The sequence below is a fragment of the Rhinolophus sinicus genome, chromosome 17 (genome assembly GCF_057876585.1).
Source record: "Rhinolophus sinicus isolate RSI-liver-muscle chromosome 17, RSI-T2T, whole genome shotgun sequence".
NCBI lineage: Eukaryota > Metazoa > Chordata > Mammalia > Chiroptera > Rhinolophidae > Rhinolophus > Rhinolophus sinicus.
In genome coordinates, this window is record NC_142517.1 from 131,948,317 (window position 1) to 131,967,058 (window position 18,742).

General features: G+C 35.1%; 1 protein-coding gene across 3 annotated transcripts in view; it reads left to right on the forward strand.

Moving 5' to 3' along the window:
• THSD7B (thrombospondin type 1 domain containing 7B) overlaps positions 1 to 18,742 on the forward strand; it is an 800,685-nt gene that overhangs the window by 259,478 nt on the left and 522,465 nt on the right. For all 3 annotated transcript variants that reach the window (XM_074335740.2, XM_019752567.3, XM_088793974.1), the window contains exon 3: positions 11,416 to 12,226. In XM_074335740.2, coding sequence (XP_074191841.2) covers positions 11,416 to 12,226 — 811 coding nt within the window. The remainder of the gene's footprint in view (positions 1 to 11,415; positions 12,227 to 18,742) is intronic.

The window sequence follows — 18,742 nt, forward strand, 5'->3', positions numbered from 1 at the left end:
CTCCAGGGAATGTAGAGGGCTTAACTGAAGCATTTATTGTAAGTAAAGTCAAAGTTGAGTGGAGTCACATTTCTGGGATGAGAACATCCCATAAATATCCCTTGACAGGTGTCAGAGCCCCCAGGAGTTCCAGGGCCACCATACCAGCCAGGCCATTGAGCTGGGACGAGGAGCTATAGGAGGGAGAGGAGGGGCAGGGCCCTTCACACCAGCTGAACTCAGAACAGAACCCCTTCCTAATACATTTTACCTACTGGGTTTTGCAAGACTTCATTTGCTCAAGGGATATTACTGCTAAAAATAGCTAAACTGCAGTTGTTGCGGAAAAGGTTTGGAGCCAATAGAATTGTGGAGACATTTTAGTCTCGGGGCTCTGTTTACCTTGACCAAGTTCTTTGACCTCATACTTTGGTGGTCTCATCTAGCAAAGCAGGCCAATATCAATAACCATGTTTCCCCGAAAGTAAGACCTAGATGGACAATCAGCTCTACTGCATCTTTTGGAGCAAAAATTAATATAAAACTGTCTTATATTAATTTTTGCTCCAAAAGATGCATTAGAGCTGATTGTCCGGCTAGGTCTTATTTTTGGGGAAACAGGGAATGTACATATGGTATTGGGAGGATAATAGGTATTAAAAAAATGGCAGCTATTACTAATATTGTTATCATTATTCTAGGGACATGTAATTTCTGATAGGTGCCTGAGGCTTCCTTTGTGTGCTAAACCCTGAACTTTACTGGATGTACTTGAATAGTAGCTTAATCCTGTTCTCAAGCATGCAGAGACAGGAAGGATCCCATTTCATATAATGCATTGTGAAGGGTCCCTGGGAGCAGTTATCTGCTCCAGGTGGTAGTCCAGGAGGCCGAAAAATGTCAGCATTAATGGGCAGTTTGTTGTTTGTATTACATGTGTTTTTAAGTAATTGGCCACTTGTTTGTTCTGTTTTTCCTCCCTTCCTTCCCCCGCACCTTGGATTGCAACCATTTAGAGTCCTCATTCTTCCCTTGCAGTCTTAGAGCTGTTGTAATGGAAGCCAGTGTGATATAGTGTGAAGATCACTGGGTCAGGTGTCTGGGATGGAATTGTCAGTCCCATTTCTGCTCCCGATGACTGTGTGACCTTGGGCAAGTAATTGAATTTGTCTGGACTACATTTCCTCCTCCAAAAACAGTGAGCTATGAAGATTACACTGCCCTATTCTAGGTAGTTAGCAGGTTATAGGGTTTACAAGTCTGAAAAGCTCCACTTTGTGTCAGAATGCAGTGGAGTATATGAGGTTTGACATTCCTTTAGGCTTCAGAACTTCTAAGAAAGTGTAACTGAAACCAAAATATTGATAAACAGTTTTTAAAGAATGATTTTCTATCTGTGGTGTTTCACTAGCTGATAATTCGCTCAGATATGTTTCTTATCTGCTTTGCTGTCAAACTACTTTTAATGGATGTTTGTGCAACTGGCAACTAATAATTTATAGTCATAAATGATAAGTAACAGAAGCACTTTACTTTCCAGTTAGAGGCGTCTGTCCACAAAGAAGAAATGAACTTCGAATGTGTTGTTTAGGGTCAAACAAAAACATAATCATACGGAAAGAGCCTGGGATATTAGCCGCAATGCTTATCCTTACCTGGAGTGTAAATATTCAGCCAAATCTTCTGTGATGGTCTTGCATGGGATCATAAACTGTCTGCAAAAGGAAATCTTTATACCTATGTAAAGGAAGTCATATTTGGAAGCTCTTAAGAGTTGCTGTTAAATTTTTCTACAGAGATTTGCTGGAATAGTTTAGCACACATATCCTTCAGATCACAAATGTGTTTTGGAAATAGTTTTAATATTAATATAGGGTTATTTTCGGTCCCTGTAAAAAGGGCAATGAGATTTTTTAATGCAATGCATTGGGGTTTACACTCCTTCTCATTTAACAATTTTTTCTGTGTTACATTTTGTATGTTGTATTTCTGTTGCTAGCTGATACCTAACACACTTACGGCTGTAACTAATGAACACGTTTTCTCTGAGTGTTTAGAAAGTATTGGGTGGCTTTGTGCATCATCTGCTAGTGAAAGTTATTAATTATCATGAAAGATTCAGAAATGTAGTCTTGGAAACTATCATCTCTTCTGGCTTCTGTCAGCAGACCTGATTCTGGTTCTTTCTCCTAGCTTCCAGTTAGCTGCTTTAGATCTAATGGGCTCTAGGAAGTGAAAACATTGAGACTGTTAATACTGCATATAAAACAAGCAGACAGGCCTTAAAGAGGGACTAAATGTCCTCTTCACGAGCAAGTTGGCATTACATTTAGTACACAGATTTGGAGAGATATTTAATGTCTAATTCATTTTTATATTTCTAGAGTCTAATGTACTACCTTTCAAGTAGCAGGTCGTGAATCATTGTTATTTTAATGAGTGAATGCTCAGATGGCACTTTTTATCATTCCTTGGGTTATTTGATATATTTTAGAATGTATGATTTCTTAGGTAATGTAATATCTTAGATAATTGTTCACTATGTAAATGGAGATATTACTTTAATTATCCCATGGATGATGTGAAAGCTTTTGGAGAAGTAAAAGTTACTACATAAATTTACAGCTATTTTTTGGAGGTGAGGTATGTTACAGGTAAGCCAATGTTTGATATCACATTTTGTAATTCTGAGTTTTATGAATGCTTTGATGTAGTAATGATCTACAAATAACTTGGTTAAGATACTAAAGTTCTGCATTGACATTTGTGTCATTCCTGAACCCCGTTGCCCAAGTTAAAAATAAAGCAATGTCAAGATAATGAAAACTGGGGTTGAAAAAATGAATAATAAAACAGACATCTCTCCTTATTGCATGAGTGGTAGTAAATCAAGGTTACTGACTCAAACAGTGGAAAGTACTGGGCAAAAGCTTATTCTCTGTCCACAGCAATTTTTTTTGTTTGTTTGTTTTTTGCAGGCATCTTAGTGAACACCACAGCTAAAATTCAGGCATCTAGCATGCTGTCTTAAATAAGATGATTTAGATTTAGTAATACATTCATCTAAACTAATCTCGTTAAGGTAACTTAATTAAGAGCATACAATTTGCCAGCACTTTTCTGCTTCTAGGGGAATATTATATTAGATAATTCAGATATCTGCACTTTCTGCAAAAATACAGGAGAGGGAAAAACACACACACACACACACATACAAAAACACACACACATACAAAAAACCAGAAATCACGGTCTTAAATGTGAATGTGACCTGAGAGTTCATCAATACTACCTTTCCAGTCCAAAGAATTTACTTCTAAACCAGAATTTTAACTGGTAAATGAAAACTGACATGACTTAAAATACGTAGCACTTTATTTCAGAGTAACTGTGTTTATCTTACAGAAAGGGTAGAGAGTTGCAGGTGGATGATGTTTTAACACAATGTTGGTCTAGGTAAACAAGTATGGGATTACTATTCTTATAATACCATTGAAATGTTTTCTGAGAATGTAACACAGTATGAGTTTTTAGTTTAGAACCACATTATGTCCATAATTGAGCTTTTAATCCTTTGTTTGTTCTAAATTTTGTTTTATTTGTATTGCTTAACGAGTGTTTTCAGCTAAGAAATATAAAGTGATTCATGTTTAAAAACATGGGTTGCTTAACGTTTCTTTAGCTTTTTTATCTCAGACATATATTCTGACTATAGCATATATTTTATATATCTGACAAATTTAAAGGTGATATTCTTTTTCTTCATGTAACTCCTCAAAATTTTAATATGTTCTTCTATTTCTGAAGTCAGACAAGGGAAGTAAGATTTCTCGAACTGCAGGTCACATTTCACTGTAATATGCATGTTTTTTGAAATGGCAAAATCCTTCAGGGCCGTGAGATTTTCACTAGTGTGTGTGTTTAAAGTTCATAGCCAAACACAACTGAATAAATCATGGAACGCATTTTCTCTCCATGCCTGAAAAATGAAAATCGTTATAGGTCAATTGCTGAGAGATCTTGTCTCCATCTTATACATCTTGTTTGCAATTTGTTTTTCCTTTACTTCAAGTGTACCCAATTCACTTTATATTCACTCTTTAGTTACATGTGTTTTAGTTGTTCACGAAGTTTCCTTTAACATGAGGAGAAGCTATTTTCCCTTGACTGCCTTCCTAAACATACTGGCTAATGTTTATAAACATACAAGTCTCTTACCATGCCAAGAGCTGCTGTCCTAAATTTCATTGTTCATGTACCACCATGATTATTTGTTCTCCTATCCAGAAGAATATTAACTAACAAATAGGAGCTGTCATAGCTAAGCTACGAAACAAGTTTGTCTTGCGATTTTAGGAACACATATAGCAATTCACACTGGAAAAGGCTCTTTTATTTTATTTTAAAAAGATTTTTATTAAAATATAGCTAACATACAACACTGTATTAGTTTCATGTGTACACCATAGTTAGTCAACATTTATATACATAAAGAAGTGATCACCATAAGTCCAACCATCCGACACTGTACCACGCTATCACAATATTATTGACTATATTCCCTGTGCTGTACATTACATCCCCATGACTTACTTGTTTTGTACCTGGAAGTGTGAACCTTTTATTCCTTTACATTTTCCCCTCTTTTTTAATTTTTCAATTACAGTTGACATTCAATATTATTTTATGTTAATGTTAGGTGTACAGTATAGAGGTTACATGTTTATATAATTTAAGAAGTGATCCCCCTGACTAGACAAGTACCCACCTGGCACTATCCATAATTATTACCATATTATTGACTATATTCCCTGTGTTTTAATTTACACCCCTATGACTATTTTTTAACTACCAATTTGTACTTCTTAATCCCTTCACCTTTCTCACCCTGCCCCTAACCCCCTCTCATCTATTACCCTCATAAATCTAGTATCCATATGACACCATACATAGTTATTACAATATTATTGACTATATTCCTTATGCTGTACCCCACATCCCCATGACTACTTTGTAACAACAAATTTGTATTTCTTAATCCTTTCCGCTTTTTCACCCACCTTCCCAACCCCCTCCCATCTGGCAACCATCAAAATGTTCTCTGTTATCTATGTGCTTGTTTCTGTTTTGTTTGTTTATTTTGTTCTTTAGATCCCACATATAAGCGAAATCACATTGCATCTGTCTTTCACTGTCTGACATACTTCACTCAGCACAATACCCTCCAGGTCCATCCATGCCATCACAGCTGGCAAGAACCCATTCCCTTCCATGGCTGAGCAATATTCCATTGTATATATGTACCACCTCCTCTTTATCCATTTAGCCATCGACAGACACCTAGGCTGCCCCCACAATTTGGCAATTGTAAACAATGCTGCAATGAACATATGGATGCACACGTCCCCTCAAACTAGCATTTTGGGTTTCTTTGGATAAATACCCAGAAGTGGGATTACTGGGTCCTCCTTTGTCACTTGTTACAGCCTTTAGTTTTAAATATTCTGTCTGGTAAAAGTATCGCTAGTCTAGCTTTTTTTTCGTTTGTTTCCATTTTCAGGAAATATCTTTTCCCCAGCCCTTCACTTCCTGTATGTGTGCATCTTTCGATCTGAAGTCAGTCTCTTGTAGGTAATATATGTAGGGTCTTGTTTACTTATCTATTCAGCCACCTGTTTTTTGATTGGAATATTTAATCCATTTATTGCCATTTTAGTTTTCATATTTATTTTTATTTTTTTCTTCTTCATCTTAAAGAAGTCCCTCTAACATTCCTTGTAATACTGGTTTTGTGGTGATGAACTCCTGTAGCTTTTTATTACCTGGGAAGCTCTTTATCTGTCCTTTGATTCTAAATGATAGCTTTGTTTGGTAGAGTAATCTTGGTTGCAGGTCCTTGCTTTACTTCACTTTGAATATTTGATGCCAATCCCTTCTGGCCTGCACATTTTCTGTTAAGAAATCAACTGATTTCTTAAAAGTCTTGTGAGCGCTGTCTTGTAAGTAACTAACTGCTTTTCTCTTGTTTCTTTGAAGATTCTTTCTTTGTCTTTAACCTTTAGCATTTTAATTATGATGTCTCTTGGTGTGGGCCTCTTTTGGTTCATCTTGTTTGGGACTCTCTGTGCTTTCTCAGCTTATATGTCTAGTTTCTTCACCATGTTAAGGAAGTTTTCCATGATTATTTCTTCAAATAGATTTTCATTTCCTTGGTCTCTCTCTTTTCCTTCTGGTACCCCTATGAGTGAACGTTGGTATGCTTGGTGTTTTCCCAGCGGTCCCTTAAACTATTTTTTTTTTCTTTTTTGCATTCTTTTTTCTTTTTGCTGTTCTGATTGGATGTTTTCTGCTACATTGTCTTGTAAATTGCTGATTTGATCCTCTGTTTCATCTAACTACTGTTGATTCCTTTTAGTGTATTCTTCATTTCAGTTATTATATTCCTTATTTCTGATTGGTTGTATTTTATGTTTTCTATCTCCATTTCTGTTTCCTATCTCTTTGTGAAAGTTCTCCCTGAGATCACCGAGCATCCTTATAACCAGTGTTTGGAACACTGTGTCCGGTAGATTGCTTGTCTCCATTTTTTTTTTGTTCTTTTTCTGGAGCTTTGTTCTTTTCTTTATTTTGGACATGTTTCTTTGTCTCCCATGTTGGCTGCCTCCCTGTGTTTGTTTCTGTGTATTAGATAGAGCTGCTATACCTGCATCCTGCGCCCTGCCTGATGCCACCTGATGTCTAGTAGTGTGGCCTTATGTAGTAGGTTTGCTGGGGGGCCCAGTCTCCCTGGTCACCTCAGCCAGTTGCTCCAGCGGTGTAACTTTGTGGTTTGTGTGTGCCCTCTTATTGTAGTCGAGCCTTGTTTGCTCTTTGCATGCCAATGGGAGAGATTGACCTTCAGGTTGATTGGTTGTGAGGACTGGCCATAACGGCAGTGGAGGAGCTATTGTGCAGGGGTTGACCTTATGGAGCAAGATTCATTTTAGCAGGTCTCTGGTGCCTTCTCTGTCTGCCCACTGGGTGTGTTGGCCTTGGATGCAGCTGGGTGTTACTCCAGCTCATTCTGAAGCTGACCACCAGGTTTTCCAGGCTCAGGTCCTCCTGGGAGGGGCCCCCACAGCCCAAGTTCAGCTGCATCCTGTGCCCTGCCTGATGCCACCTGGCATGGGCCACAAAGCAATGTGCAGATGGCTGCCACCTCTGCTGGTCTCGGAGGTACCTTAAGAGGCCAAGCTGCAAACTGAAGCTGGCTGCTGTTAGTATCAGTCTTGGGGCTGCTCAATAAGTGGTATAGGACGAACCAACAGATGTTACTTGTTTGGGTTTTGTGAATCTTTGAGAGATTTTTAGGAAAGTCTGCAGCATGAGTTAAGACATCCCATTTGTGTGGAAAAGCCACTGAAAGTGGCTTGGGTGTGCCGAGAAATTGGATTAGGTAGGGCCTCAGGGAATTACCAGGGTGAGGTAAACAATGTTAGCCAGGTTAATAGAGACTCAGATATGGCAGCTGCCTGTGTCTGCACACTAGGAAGGAGGAGGACCCCCCACAAAGAAATAATGGATTCTGCCACACTTCTATCTGGGAGAAAGCTGGCCCACTAACTTTCTCCCTGAATCCAGATAGCTCAGTTCCTCCCATATGTTCTTTGTGCCTTTTGAGCTGCTGCCCTAGTGCTGGAGCTCAGAGCAAGTAAGTCTGTTACTAAGTGTGTTAATGCATGGGCCCTTTAAGAGGAATGCTTAGGACTTCCGCAACCCTTGGTCTCAGCCTCAATCTCTGCTGGTTTTTATAGCCTGAAGTTATGGAGACTTCTCTCCCTGCCACTGGAACTCTGGGCTGGCAGCCCGGTGTGGGGATGGGATGCCTCCCAATTTTTACCTGTTCCACATGAGTGTGGGACCAGCCCCTTCCACATCTCTGCCACTCCTAACAGTCTGGTGTTGGCTTCTTCTGGATGTCCTTAATTGTAGGACTTCTGTCCAGCTAGACTTCAGGGGATTCTCCATGATGGTTATTCTGTAGTTTAGTTGTAATTTTGAAGTGGTCATGAGAGGAGGCAAGCACAGCGTTTACCTTCTCTGCCATCTTGAGTGGCAGAAAAGGCTCTTTTCAAATGCAGGACAAGAGACCAAGCTTGTAGTCACACAGAACTGGTGTCCATTTTAGTCTACCATGTACTGGCTATGTAACCTTGGGTGTGTTTTGTAACTTCTCTGCACTTTATTTTTTTCAATTAATAAAATGTGCTCACTAGCCTCACCTCATGAGACTGTTGTAAAGAACAGGAAGGAAGGAAAGAAAGCACTGGGCAAATCACTAGTGGTGTGCTATATACTGGCTCTTGTTTGAAAAAAGAAAAAGAAAAAGAAAGAAAAATGTTGATTTGCCTTGATTTGTAGTATGGTGTAAATCCTGCCACCATGTTTAATTTCCATCTATGAATTATTTAACAGCCACCTGGTAAAATTTCTAAGTATTAAATGGTCCCCTGGTACCAGTCCAGCCCAGCACACAACTGCTAACCTACAATAAATGGTAGTAATGATTTCTTAATAGTTATCTTTTGCCTTCCATTGACCTGGGGAAATTTTTCCTGTTTGATAAAATTCTATATAGATAGAGAATGTGAAAACTAAGGAAACAATTAGTAATTTATAATGTTTAAAATATGAATGATTCCAAATAACAAAAGAGAGCTACCTTTACAATTTTAAAAGTAGGTGAAAAACCTATAAGAAGAAAACAGCATTTTAATAATAAGAAAATTCATTAGTCAAATGCTTTAAAAATAAGACTAAGGGTCACATTGTAAGGTGTTCTAGATGGATTGAATTTAATATTAACTTTTTCAAGTTTGGTTAGAAATGGCTCAATGTTTCTAATCTTTCTTCAATCTTCAGACACAAAAAAATTCTAAGTGGAAATTGTGTATATTTAATAACTAAATAAACAGAGATAAACTGACAGCTGTTCTTTTAAAACCCAGTGCTTTACACAAAGCTTCCTTTAATTTGATCCAATAACTGTTTTATATAATTCAAGGTTTATTTTAGATTTTAAAAGACTCCTGCAATCATTCATATATATATATATATATATATATATATATATATATATATATATATATATATATAGTTGTTTTGTTTTGTTTTGAAATTCCTTTACTGAGTAACCATGGTGATTTTTTTGGTAATAATAAAAATTTGCATGTATAGTCTGACATGATGGACAAGGGATGATATACTGAAACTAAAAGTGATTCAGAACATATGGACATGTGAAACCTGCAAATAACTTTTATGTAATAATGAAGATCTCAATATTATAAAACATAAAATTGTGGGTGATCTAGGAGGAAATCACCAGAATTGAGGGGAATTAATTAAATCAGTTTGAGCTGAGAGCACCATTTTCCATGTGCATTTACCATGTTTCCCCGAAAATAAGACCCAGCCGGACCATCAGTTCTAATGCATCTTTTGGAGCAAAAATTAATATAAGAGTTGGTATTATATTATACCCAGTATTATATTATTATTTTATTATATTATATTATATTATATTATATTATATTATATTATATTATACCCAGTCTTATATTAAAATAAAATCGGGTCTTATATTAATTTTTACTCCAAAAGATGCTTTAGAGCTGATGGTCCGGCTAGGTCTTATTTTTGGGGAAACACGGCATTGAGCCATGAGAAGTGCTGGGACAACACGCCTGGGGAAGTGTATGGCAAACCCAAGGGCATTTTGGTGAGTAAAAGCTGACTTACTCCAATGAAACTCCCCTGTCCATTTTATCAACGGGAGACTCTAGTTTGGGAGTACTGAAAGAATAAAGGGTACTTTCTATGTTAATCTCTCTCACAAAATGACAGAAATCATTGATACTATAGCCTAACATGGTATTGTCTAAAGTGTCATGTTTACTTATCCAGAAAAAAAGCTATGAAGAAGAACTGAGATGATTATACATTAAAACCCCCAAACCATTGTCCTGTAAAGTGATCGACCCTTATTGTACCATGTGTCCCCAAACAGAAATACTAATTTCTCTGGAGATGTATATGTCTCTTCTTAAATGCATATAGTACTGTGTACACATTTACTGTTCCTAGAAATGTAATAAATATGTATGAAAATAGATTCCATGAAATAATTAAATGGCATTTGGGTATTTGATCAGATTTGGGGAAAGAGAAGGACTGTACCTCCTTTCTCTCATCTGTGTAAATTAAAATGTTTCTCAGGGTATGAATTGCCTTTATGATTATCACAATCCTAGTATAGGGGCAAAGGTTACATGGTTCAGCTGATAAACGTTTTTTCAGATTCTTATTACATAATAAGTAAAGTGAAAGGGAGGAAACATTTTTCTTTTTTTTTCTATCGACACAAAATGGGATTCCTTTTCCTTGTGTAAAGATATATGATCAGACTTCTGGATAAGCCAGCTGGTATGTTTATAGACTAGATGCAAAATTATATATATATATGAGAACCATCAATTGGCAGCTCTTTCATCTGTCCATTTTTTGGACTCTTTCCCACAAAAGCTATCTCATCAATTTAAAGATTTGGCATATTGCAAGCTAATTTTGGAAGCTTTACCGGAAGTCAATACCTATCAGAAATCAAAATGGGTATATTTCAAGGAATATAGGGGCAGAATTTCAATAGGCAATTTAGTGCTACTTCTTTTATTACCTTATTCCCCACCCACACCACACCACACCACCCCGCAGCGTGTATCAGAGGTGGTTTTTTTATTATTATTATTTTTTTAAATGCAGTTCATTCTGCATGCTGAGATCAAAACAGCACATCTATGATACTTAGGCAATGAAAATATATTTGAATTACTTTGGCAGATTATTATTATTATTACTACTTTTATAACTTATTTCTCTTCTGAGCCATTTAGGGTATGAGCTGAAGAATTGGAAACATGATAAATGCTACTTTATTAAAACCTGGATTTAGGGCTTTTATTTTAGATGAAACACCACCTAACTAGAAAGTATTAATATCGAGTTAGATATATAGACTTCGGAACATAATAATTACAATGATTCCAATCATTTATTAAGTGTGTATTGACTACTTGGCACCATATTATATCATTGATCCTCAGAAATGCTCTATAAGTCAGTGCTTTTATTATGTTCTCCCTTATGTAATTAAGGAAACTAAGGCTTAGAAAGTTGAAGTAGTTCCTCCAAGGTCACATTGCTGGTAAGAGATAGAATGGGATTTCAACAAAGGAAAATTGATGGAGAGTCCACATTCTTAACCAGTAAATTGTATTGTCCACCAAAATTCATAATTTCACACTGGCTGTCTTGGAAAGTGTGCTGGTTGAGCCATTTTTGTGTCGATGGCCTAATGGAATCTTTGAGTAATGGACACCCTTGTTTTTCTGCCTGTAGGTCCCTGGGGAAGGTGTACAGGAGATTGTGGGCCAGGAGGAATCCAGACTCGTGCACTGTGGTGTTTCCACTCTGAAGGGTGGACAAGTCACCTGTCTAACTGTGATGAGAACAACAGACCTCCAAAGGAAAGAAATTGCTTCCGTGTCTGTGACTGGCACAGCGACCTCTTCCGGTGGGAGGTTTCTGACTGGCACCACTGTGTGCTTGTTCCTTCCTCCCTAGGCCAAGCCAAGCTTCGGACTGCAGATTGCATAACAGCTCAGCATGGACTGCAGCACCGGACTGTGCGCTGCATTCAGAAGTTGAACAGAACCATAGTTGTAAATGAAATATGCGAACACTTTGCCCCTCAGCCCCGCACTGAACAAGCTTGCCTCATTCCTTGCCCCCGGCATTGTATTGTATCTGAGTTCTCACAATGGTCCAAGTGTAGCAAGGGATGTGGGAAGCAATTGCAGCACAGAACTCGTGTGGCCATTGCTCCCCCTCTCTATGGAGGTTCACAATGTCCCAATCTGACTGAGTCAAGAGCCTGTGACGCTCCCATTTCCTGTCCGCTTGGAGAACAGGAATATACTTTTAGCCTTAAAGTTGGACCATGGAGTAAATGTAGACTGCCTCATCTTAAGGAAATTAACCTAAGTGGAAGAACTGTTTTGGATTTTAGCTCTGACTCGAAGGAGCGAGTCACCTTTAGACATCAAAGTTACAAGCCACATCACCATTCCAAGCCCTGGGACATAGAGATAGGTTATCAAACCCGGCAGGTTTGGTGTACAAGAAGTGACGGAAAACATACTATGTTAAGGTAGGAGGCCTTCCGTGTTTGTAACTTTGATTCATGTAAATATTGTACAGTATTTTATAAGGTGTATTTATGGTTTTCTACCAAGGGTTTTCCCTTTGTAATGAGGTTTGAGATTTGGGTTGTTAGCAGTTTCATTTGAGAAGTTTTCGATTTCAGTTATAAAAATTTCTAAGTATAGACCAGGCAATGCTCTGAATTCTAGCACAATTAGTAGTGCAACTATATAGGACAAGTCACATATTTCCACATTTATCAAATAGCAACCAGTAAAAACAAAACGTCTATTGTTACTATAATAATGAAAGACAGTTTTATTATAATGAGAAATATTCAAGTTCACTCTCAAATTTGTAATATAAATCATGTAAATATAGTTTTTCATAATGTTTATGTTTTTTGAACTTCCTTTGTTTTTGTTTGATTAGTTTTATTTTCATGATTAAGAAGGTTCTTTTACATGTGAGATGTAGATTTTTTATAGTAGCAATAATATCAGTAAGTTAATCCAAATCGTTTTTCTTTGGCATTGATTTGATAAAACTATTAACTTGTACAGCAATAATTAGAATTACAAACCCATAGAGAGAATAAACTAAAACTTTTAAAAGCAGTAGTTTAGGTTTCATGATTATTTATAATTGTTTTATTTTAAAATATAGTATGAAACATCATGATGTAAGCTCAGAGAAATATGTTGAAAGAAATATTTGTTTAATTTTCTCCCAGAAGGTCTTAAATGGAAGCACTGATATGTTGCCAAATTTCTTCAAATTGAAGAACATGTTGTTCAATAGTACTTAAATTACTAAACAATGAAACACTCATCTTTAGAATTAATCGTTATCATTGGTTACTGTTTTCTTGGGATCCACAGCTGGCTGGGAGAGGCACAAAAGATTACACCTGCTATTTAAGAACAAAGTAATATGATGAGTTTTTTTTGTTTTTTTTTCATTTGACTTCACAAATGAACACATTTTATCTGTGGTTCTTTATTCTCATTTATGCCATATACAATTGGCAAGTCCACTGAAGAGTGATTTTTAGCTTTTTATAGCCTGCCTTTGGGAAGCCCACAAGAATAGTAGATAATTTGGGTGATTATTGTTTGAAAATGCATGTGGGATTTTTGTAAAAATCTATTTTCGTAATATTCCACATTGGATTATTACATAGAATGTTTTCATGTTTGGTTTTCTAGTTTTTATCATGTTCTATTTTTTTTAGTTAGTAGACTTTATTTTTTAGAGTGGTTTTATATTTACAGAAAAATTGAGCAGAAAATAGAGTTCCCATGTATCTTCCCATCACTTCCCCTCCACACATACATAGTTTCACACATGTCTTTCATAAGTGTAATACATTTGTTACAATGGATGAGCCAATATCAATACATTACTATAGCCCATAGTGCATTAGATTTCACTTTTTGTGTTGTACATTCTATATGTTTGGACAAATGTATAATGGTATGTATCCACCATTAGTGTATCATGTAGAATTGTTTCACTGCCCTAAAAATCTCCTGTACTCCACCTATCACTTTTAACTATTGCTCTCCTCAAACCCCTGCTTACCAATGATCTTTTACTATCTCTATAGTTTTGCCTATTTCAGAATGTCATATAGTTGGAATAATGCAGTGCATAACCTTTTCTGATTGGCTTTGTTTAGTTAGTAATATACATTTCAGTTTACTCCATGTTTATTCATGGCTTGATAGTGCTGTTCTTTTTTGTTTTAAGTGTGCTTTTCCAGGACTGATCAGCACCAAGTCAAGTAGTTGTTTCAATCTAGTTGTGGAGGGTGCAGCTCACAGTGGCCCATGCAGCGATTGAACCTGCAACCTTGTTGTTAAGAGCACTGCGCTCTGACCAACTGAGCTAACTGGCTGCTCCAATAGCACAGTTCTTTTTATCACTGAATAACATCCCATTGTATGGCTATACCGCAGTATTTATCCATTCACCTATTGAAAGACATCTTGGTTGCTTCCAAGTTTTGGCTATTGTATAATCAACCTGCTATAAATATTCATGTGCAAGTTTTTTATGTGGACATGTTTTCAGCTCATTGGAGAAAATACCAATGGGCACAATTCATGGATATTATGGTAAACATACATTTTGTTTTGTAAGAAATTGTCAAACTGTATTCCAAAATGACTGTATTATTTTTCATTCCCAGCAGCAATGAATGAGAGTTCTGACTGTTTTTCATCCTGGCCAGATTTGGTGTTCTCAGTGTTTTGGGTTTTAGCCATTATAATAGGTGTTTAGTGGTATCTTGTATTAATTTGCAATTCCTTAATGATGTATGATGTTCAGCATTTTTTCAAATCCTTATTTGATATATATATATATATCTCCCTTGGTGAGGTGTCTGCTTAGATCTTTTTACCTATTTATTAAGTTATTTTTTTCTTATTGTTCAGTTTTGAGACATTTTTTTTTGTGTGTATTTTGGATACCAGTCCTCTATCAGATATGCATATGTGTCTTGAAAATATCTTCTTCCAGTTTGCTGTGACCTGTCTTTTCATTCTCTTAACAATATCTTTCACGGAGAAGAAGGATTTCTTTTTTTCTTTTCTTTATTTTTAGTACTGTGTTGACTGTTCTGGGTCTTTTGCCTTTCTATATAAACTTCAGACTCATTTATTCCATATCCAGAAAAAAATTTTTGTAATGTATAGATCAATTTTGGAAGAATTAACGTCTTGATAAATTTAATCTTCCTACTTATGTACATGGAAGATCTCTCCATTTATTTAAATTTTCTTTGATTTGTTTCATCATTTTTGTACTTTTCTCATATAGATCTTGTACATATTTTGTTAGATTGATAATTAAGTATTTCACATATTTTTGGTGTTAATGTAAATATATTGTGTTTTTAAATTTAAATCCTAAGTTTTTATTGCTGATATTCAAGAAAGCAATTGAGTTTTGTGTAATCTTTTTATAATTGCTTATTAGTTGTAGGAGGCTTTTGTTGTTGTTATTGTTGTTTTGTTGATTCTTTAGGATTATGTAATCAAGTACATCATTTGCAAACAAAGACAGTTATGTTTCCTCCTTTCCAATCTGTAGACCTTTTATTTCCCTTTCTTGTCTTATTGAATTGTCTAGGACTTGCACTGTGATATAATATAGGAGTGGTGAGAAGAGTCATCCTTGCCTTGTTCCTGATCTTAGCAGGAAGGCATCTGGTTTCTCTCCAGATGTTACCTGTAGGGTTTTTTGTTTGTTTGTTTGTTTTGTAGCTGTTCTTCATCCAGTTGAAGAAATTCCCCTCTATTTCTAGTTTGCTGATAATTTTTATCATGCATACGTGTTAGTTTTTGTGAAGTGTTTTTTTGGATGTACAGATAGGATTATATGATTTTTCTTCTTTAGTCTGTTGGTATGGTAGATTGCATTAATTGGCTTTCAAATGATGAACCAGCTTTGCATACCTGGAATAAGTCAGACTTGCTTATGATGTATTTTTCTTTTTATGTATTGTTGGATATTATTTGCTAATATTTTATTGATAATTTTTGCATGTTCATGAGAGATATCAGTCTCAGTTTTCCTTTCTTATAATCTCTTTGTCCAGTTTTGATATTAGGGTAATACTAGCTTCATAGAATGAATTGAGAAGTATATCCTCCACTTTGATTTTCTGAAAAAAAATTGTATAGAGAATTGAAACATTTTTTTTCCTTGAATATTTGGTAGAATTCCACAGTGACCCATCTGGTCCTGGTGCTTTATTTTTTGACAAGTTGTTAATTGTTGATTCAATTTCTTTAATAAATACAGACCTGTTCAGATAATAGATTTCTCCTTATGTGAGTTTTAGCAGATTGTCTCTATTAAGGAATTGGTTCATTCACCTAAGTTATCAAATATATGGGCATAGACTTATTTAGAATGTTCTATTATTATGCTTTCAATGTCAGCGGGACCATTAGTGATGACCCCTCTTTCATTACTGATATTAGTACTTTGTATCTTCTCTCTTTTTTTTCTTAGTTAACCTATCCAGAGGTTTATCAACTTTTTAAAGAACCAGCTTTTGATTTCAGTTATTTTTTCTACTTATTTTCTGTTTCCAATATTATAGATTTCAACTTTAATTTTCATTATTTTTTTTATTCTGCTTACTTTGGATTTAATTTGCTCTTCTTTTTGTAGTTTTCTAAGGTGGAAGATTAGGTTATTGATTTTAGATATTTATTTATTTATTTTTTTACTATGTGAATTCAGTGCCACAAATTTCCCTCTTGGAACTGCTTTCATCGCATTCCATAAATTTTAATTTTGGTTTAGTTCAAAATATTGTTTAATTTCTCTTGAGATTTTTCCTGTGGCCCATATATTATTTAAAAGTGTGTTGTTTAGACTCCAAATATTTGGGGGTTTGCTAGCCATCTTTCTGTTATTGACTTGTAGTTTAATTCCATTGTGTCCTAAGAGCATACTTTGTATGATTTTTGTTCTTTTAGATTGTTAAATTGTGTTTCATGGCCCAGAAATGTGATCTGTCTTGGTGAACATTCTGTGTAAGCTCGAGAAGAATGTGTATTTTGCTATTGTCAGATGAAGTATTCTATAAATGTCAATTATATCTACTTGATTAATGGTGCTGTTTAGTTCAACTATGTCCTTACTGATTTTCTGCCTGTTGGATCTGTCCAGTAGTAAGAGAGGGGTGTTGAACTCCAGCTATAAGAGTAGATTTATCTATTCTTCTTTGCAGTTCTACAAGTTATTAGACACCTACATATGAAGGATTGTGTATCTTTTTGGAGAACTGACCATTTATTGTTATGTAATGCCTCTCTTTATCCCTGATGATTTTGTTTGCTCTCAAATCTGCTTTGTCTGAAATTAATATAGCTACTCCAGCTTTCTTTTGATTACTGTTATCATGGTATATCTTTCTCTATCTGTGTCTTTATATTTAGTGTTTCTTGTAGATAACATAAAGTTGGATCTTGTTTATTTATCCACTCTGACAGTCTCAGTTCCTTAATGGATATATTTATATCATTAGCATTTAAAATGATTATTGATATAATTGGATTTTAATATCTTTGACATTTATTATTCTTCTCTATTTATTAACTTTGTTTCATTTATTGACTTCCATTTTTTATCTTTTTTTATTTCAATTGAACATTCTATATAATGTCATTTTGACTCCTCTTTTAGCATATCAATTGTACTATTTTAAATTTTTTTTCAGTGGTTGCCTTAGATTTTGTAATGTAAATTTACAACTAATCCAAGTCTATTGTCAAATAACACTCTACTAGTTTGCGTATATTAGGTTGGTGCAAAAGTAAATGCGGTTTAAAAGGTTAGAAATCATTGTAAAAACCGCAATAACTTTTGCACCAACCTAATAGTCCAAGTAGCTTATAGCAGAATATTTCCAGTCCCTATTTCCCATCCCTTATAATATTGTTGATATTAATTTCACTTATCTGAAACCTATAATTACTAAACACATTTTTATTATAATTTTGAACAAATTATTATCTATAGATCAATTATGAAAAAATAAAATATTTTATTTTACCTTCTTTATTTCTTTTCCAACAAACAGTGCTTTTGTATTTATGTAGATCCAAGTTACTGACATATATATATATATATATATATATATATATATATATATATATAATTTTCTTTTCTCTGAAGAACTTCTTTTAACATGTCTTACATGGTAGGTTTACTGGTGTCAAATTCCCTCAATATTTGCTTGAGAAAGTCTTTATTTCTCCACTTTTATTTTATTTTTCTAAATTTTTATTAAATTCATTGGGGTGACATTGATTAGTAAAATTATATAGGTTTAAAGTGTTCAATTCTATAACACATCATCTATATATCACATTGTGTGTTCACCACCCAAAGTCAATTCTCCTTCCATCACCATATATTTGACCCCCTTTACCCTCTTCTACCACCTCCCTCCCCGTTACCCTCTGGTAACCACTAAACTGTTGTCTGTGTCTATGAGATTTTGTTTGTTTATTTGTTTTGTTCATTTGTTGCTTTCATTTTCATATCCCACATAAGTGAAATCATTTGGTTCTTGACTTTTTCTTTCTGACTTATTTTGCTTAGCAGGATAATCTCAGGATTCATCCACGTTGTCAGAAATGGCATTAATTCAATATTTCATCTTTTCTTATGGCATACAATATTCTTTTGTATGTATGCACCACGTATTCTCTATCTAATCATCTATGGAAGAATACTTCAGTTGTTTCCATGCCTTGGCTACCGTGAATATTGCTACAGTGAACATAGGGGTACATATATTTTTATAGATAAATGTTTTCATTTTGGGTGGCTAGCTACCCAGAAGAGGGATTGGTAGGTTGTATTGTAATTTTATTCTTAATTTTTTGAGGAAACTCCATACTGTTTTCTATCCACTTTATATATATATATATATATATATATATATATATATATATATATATATATATATATGATTACATATATATTTAATTTT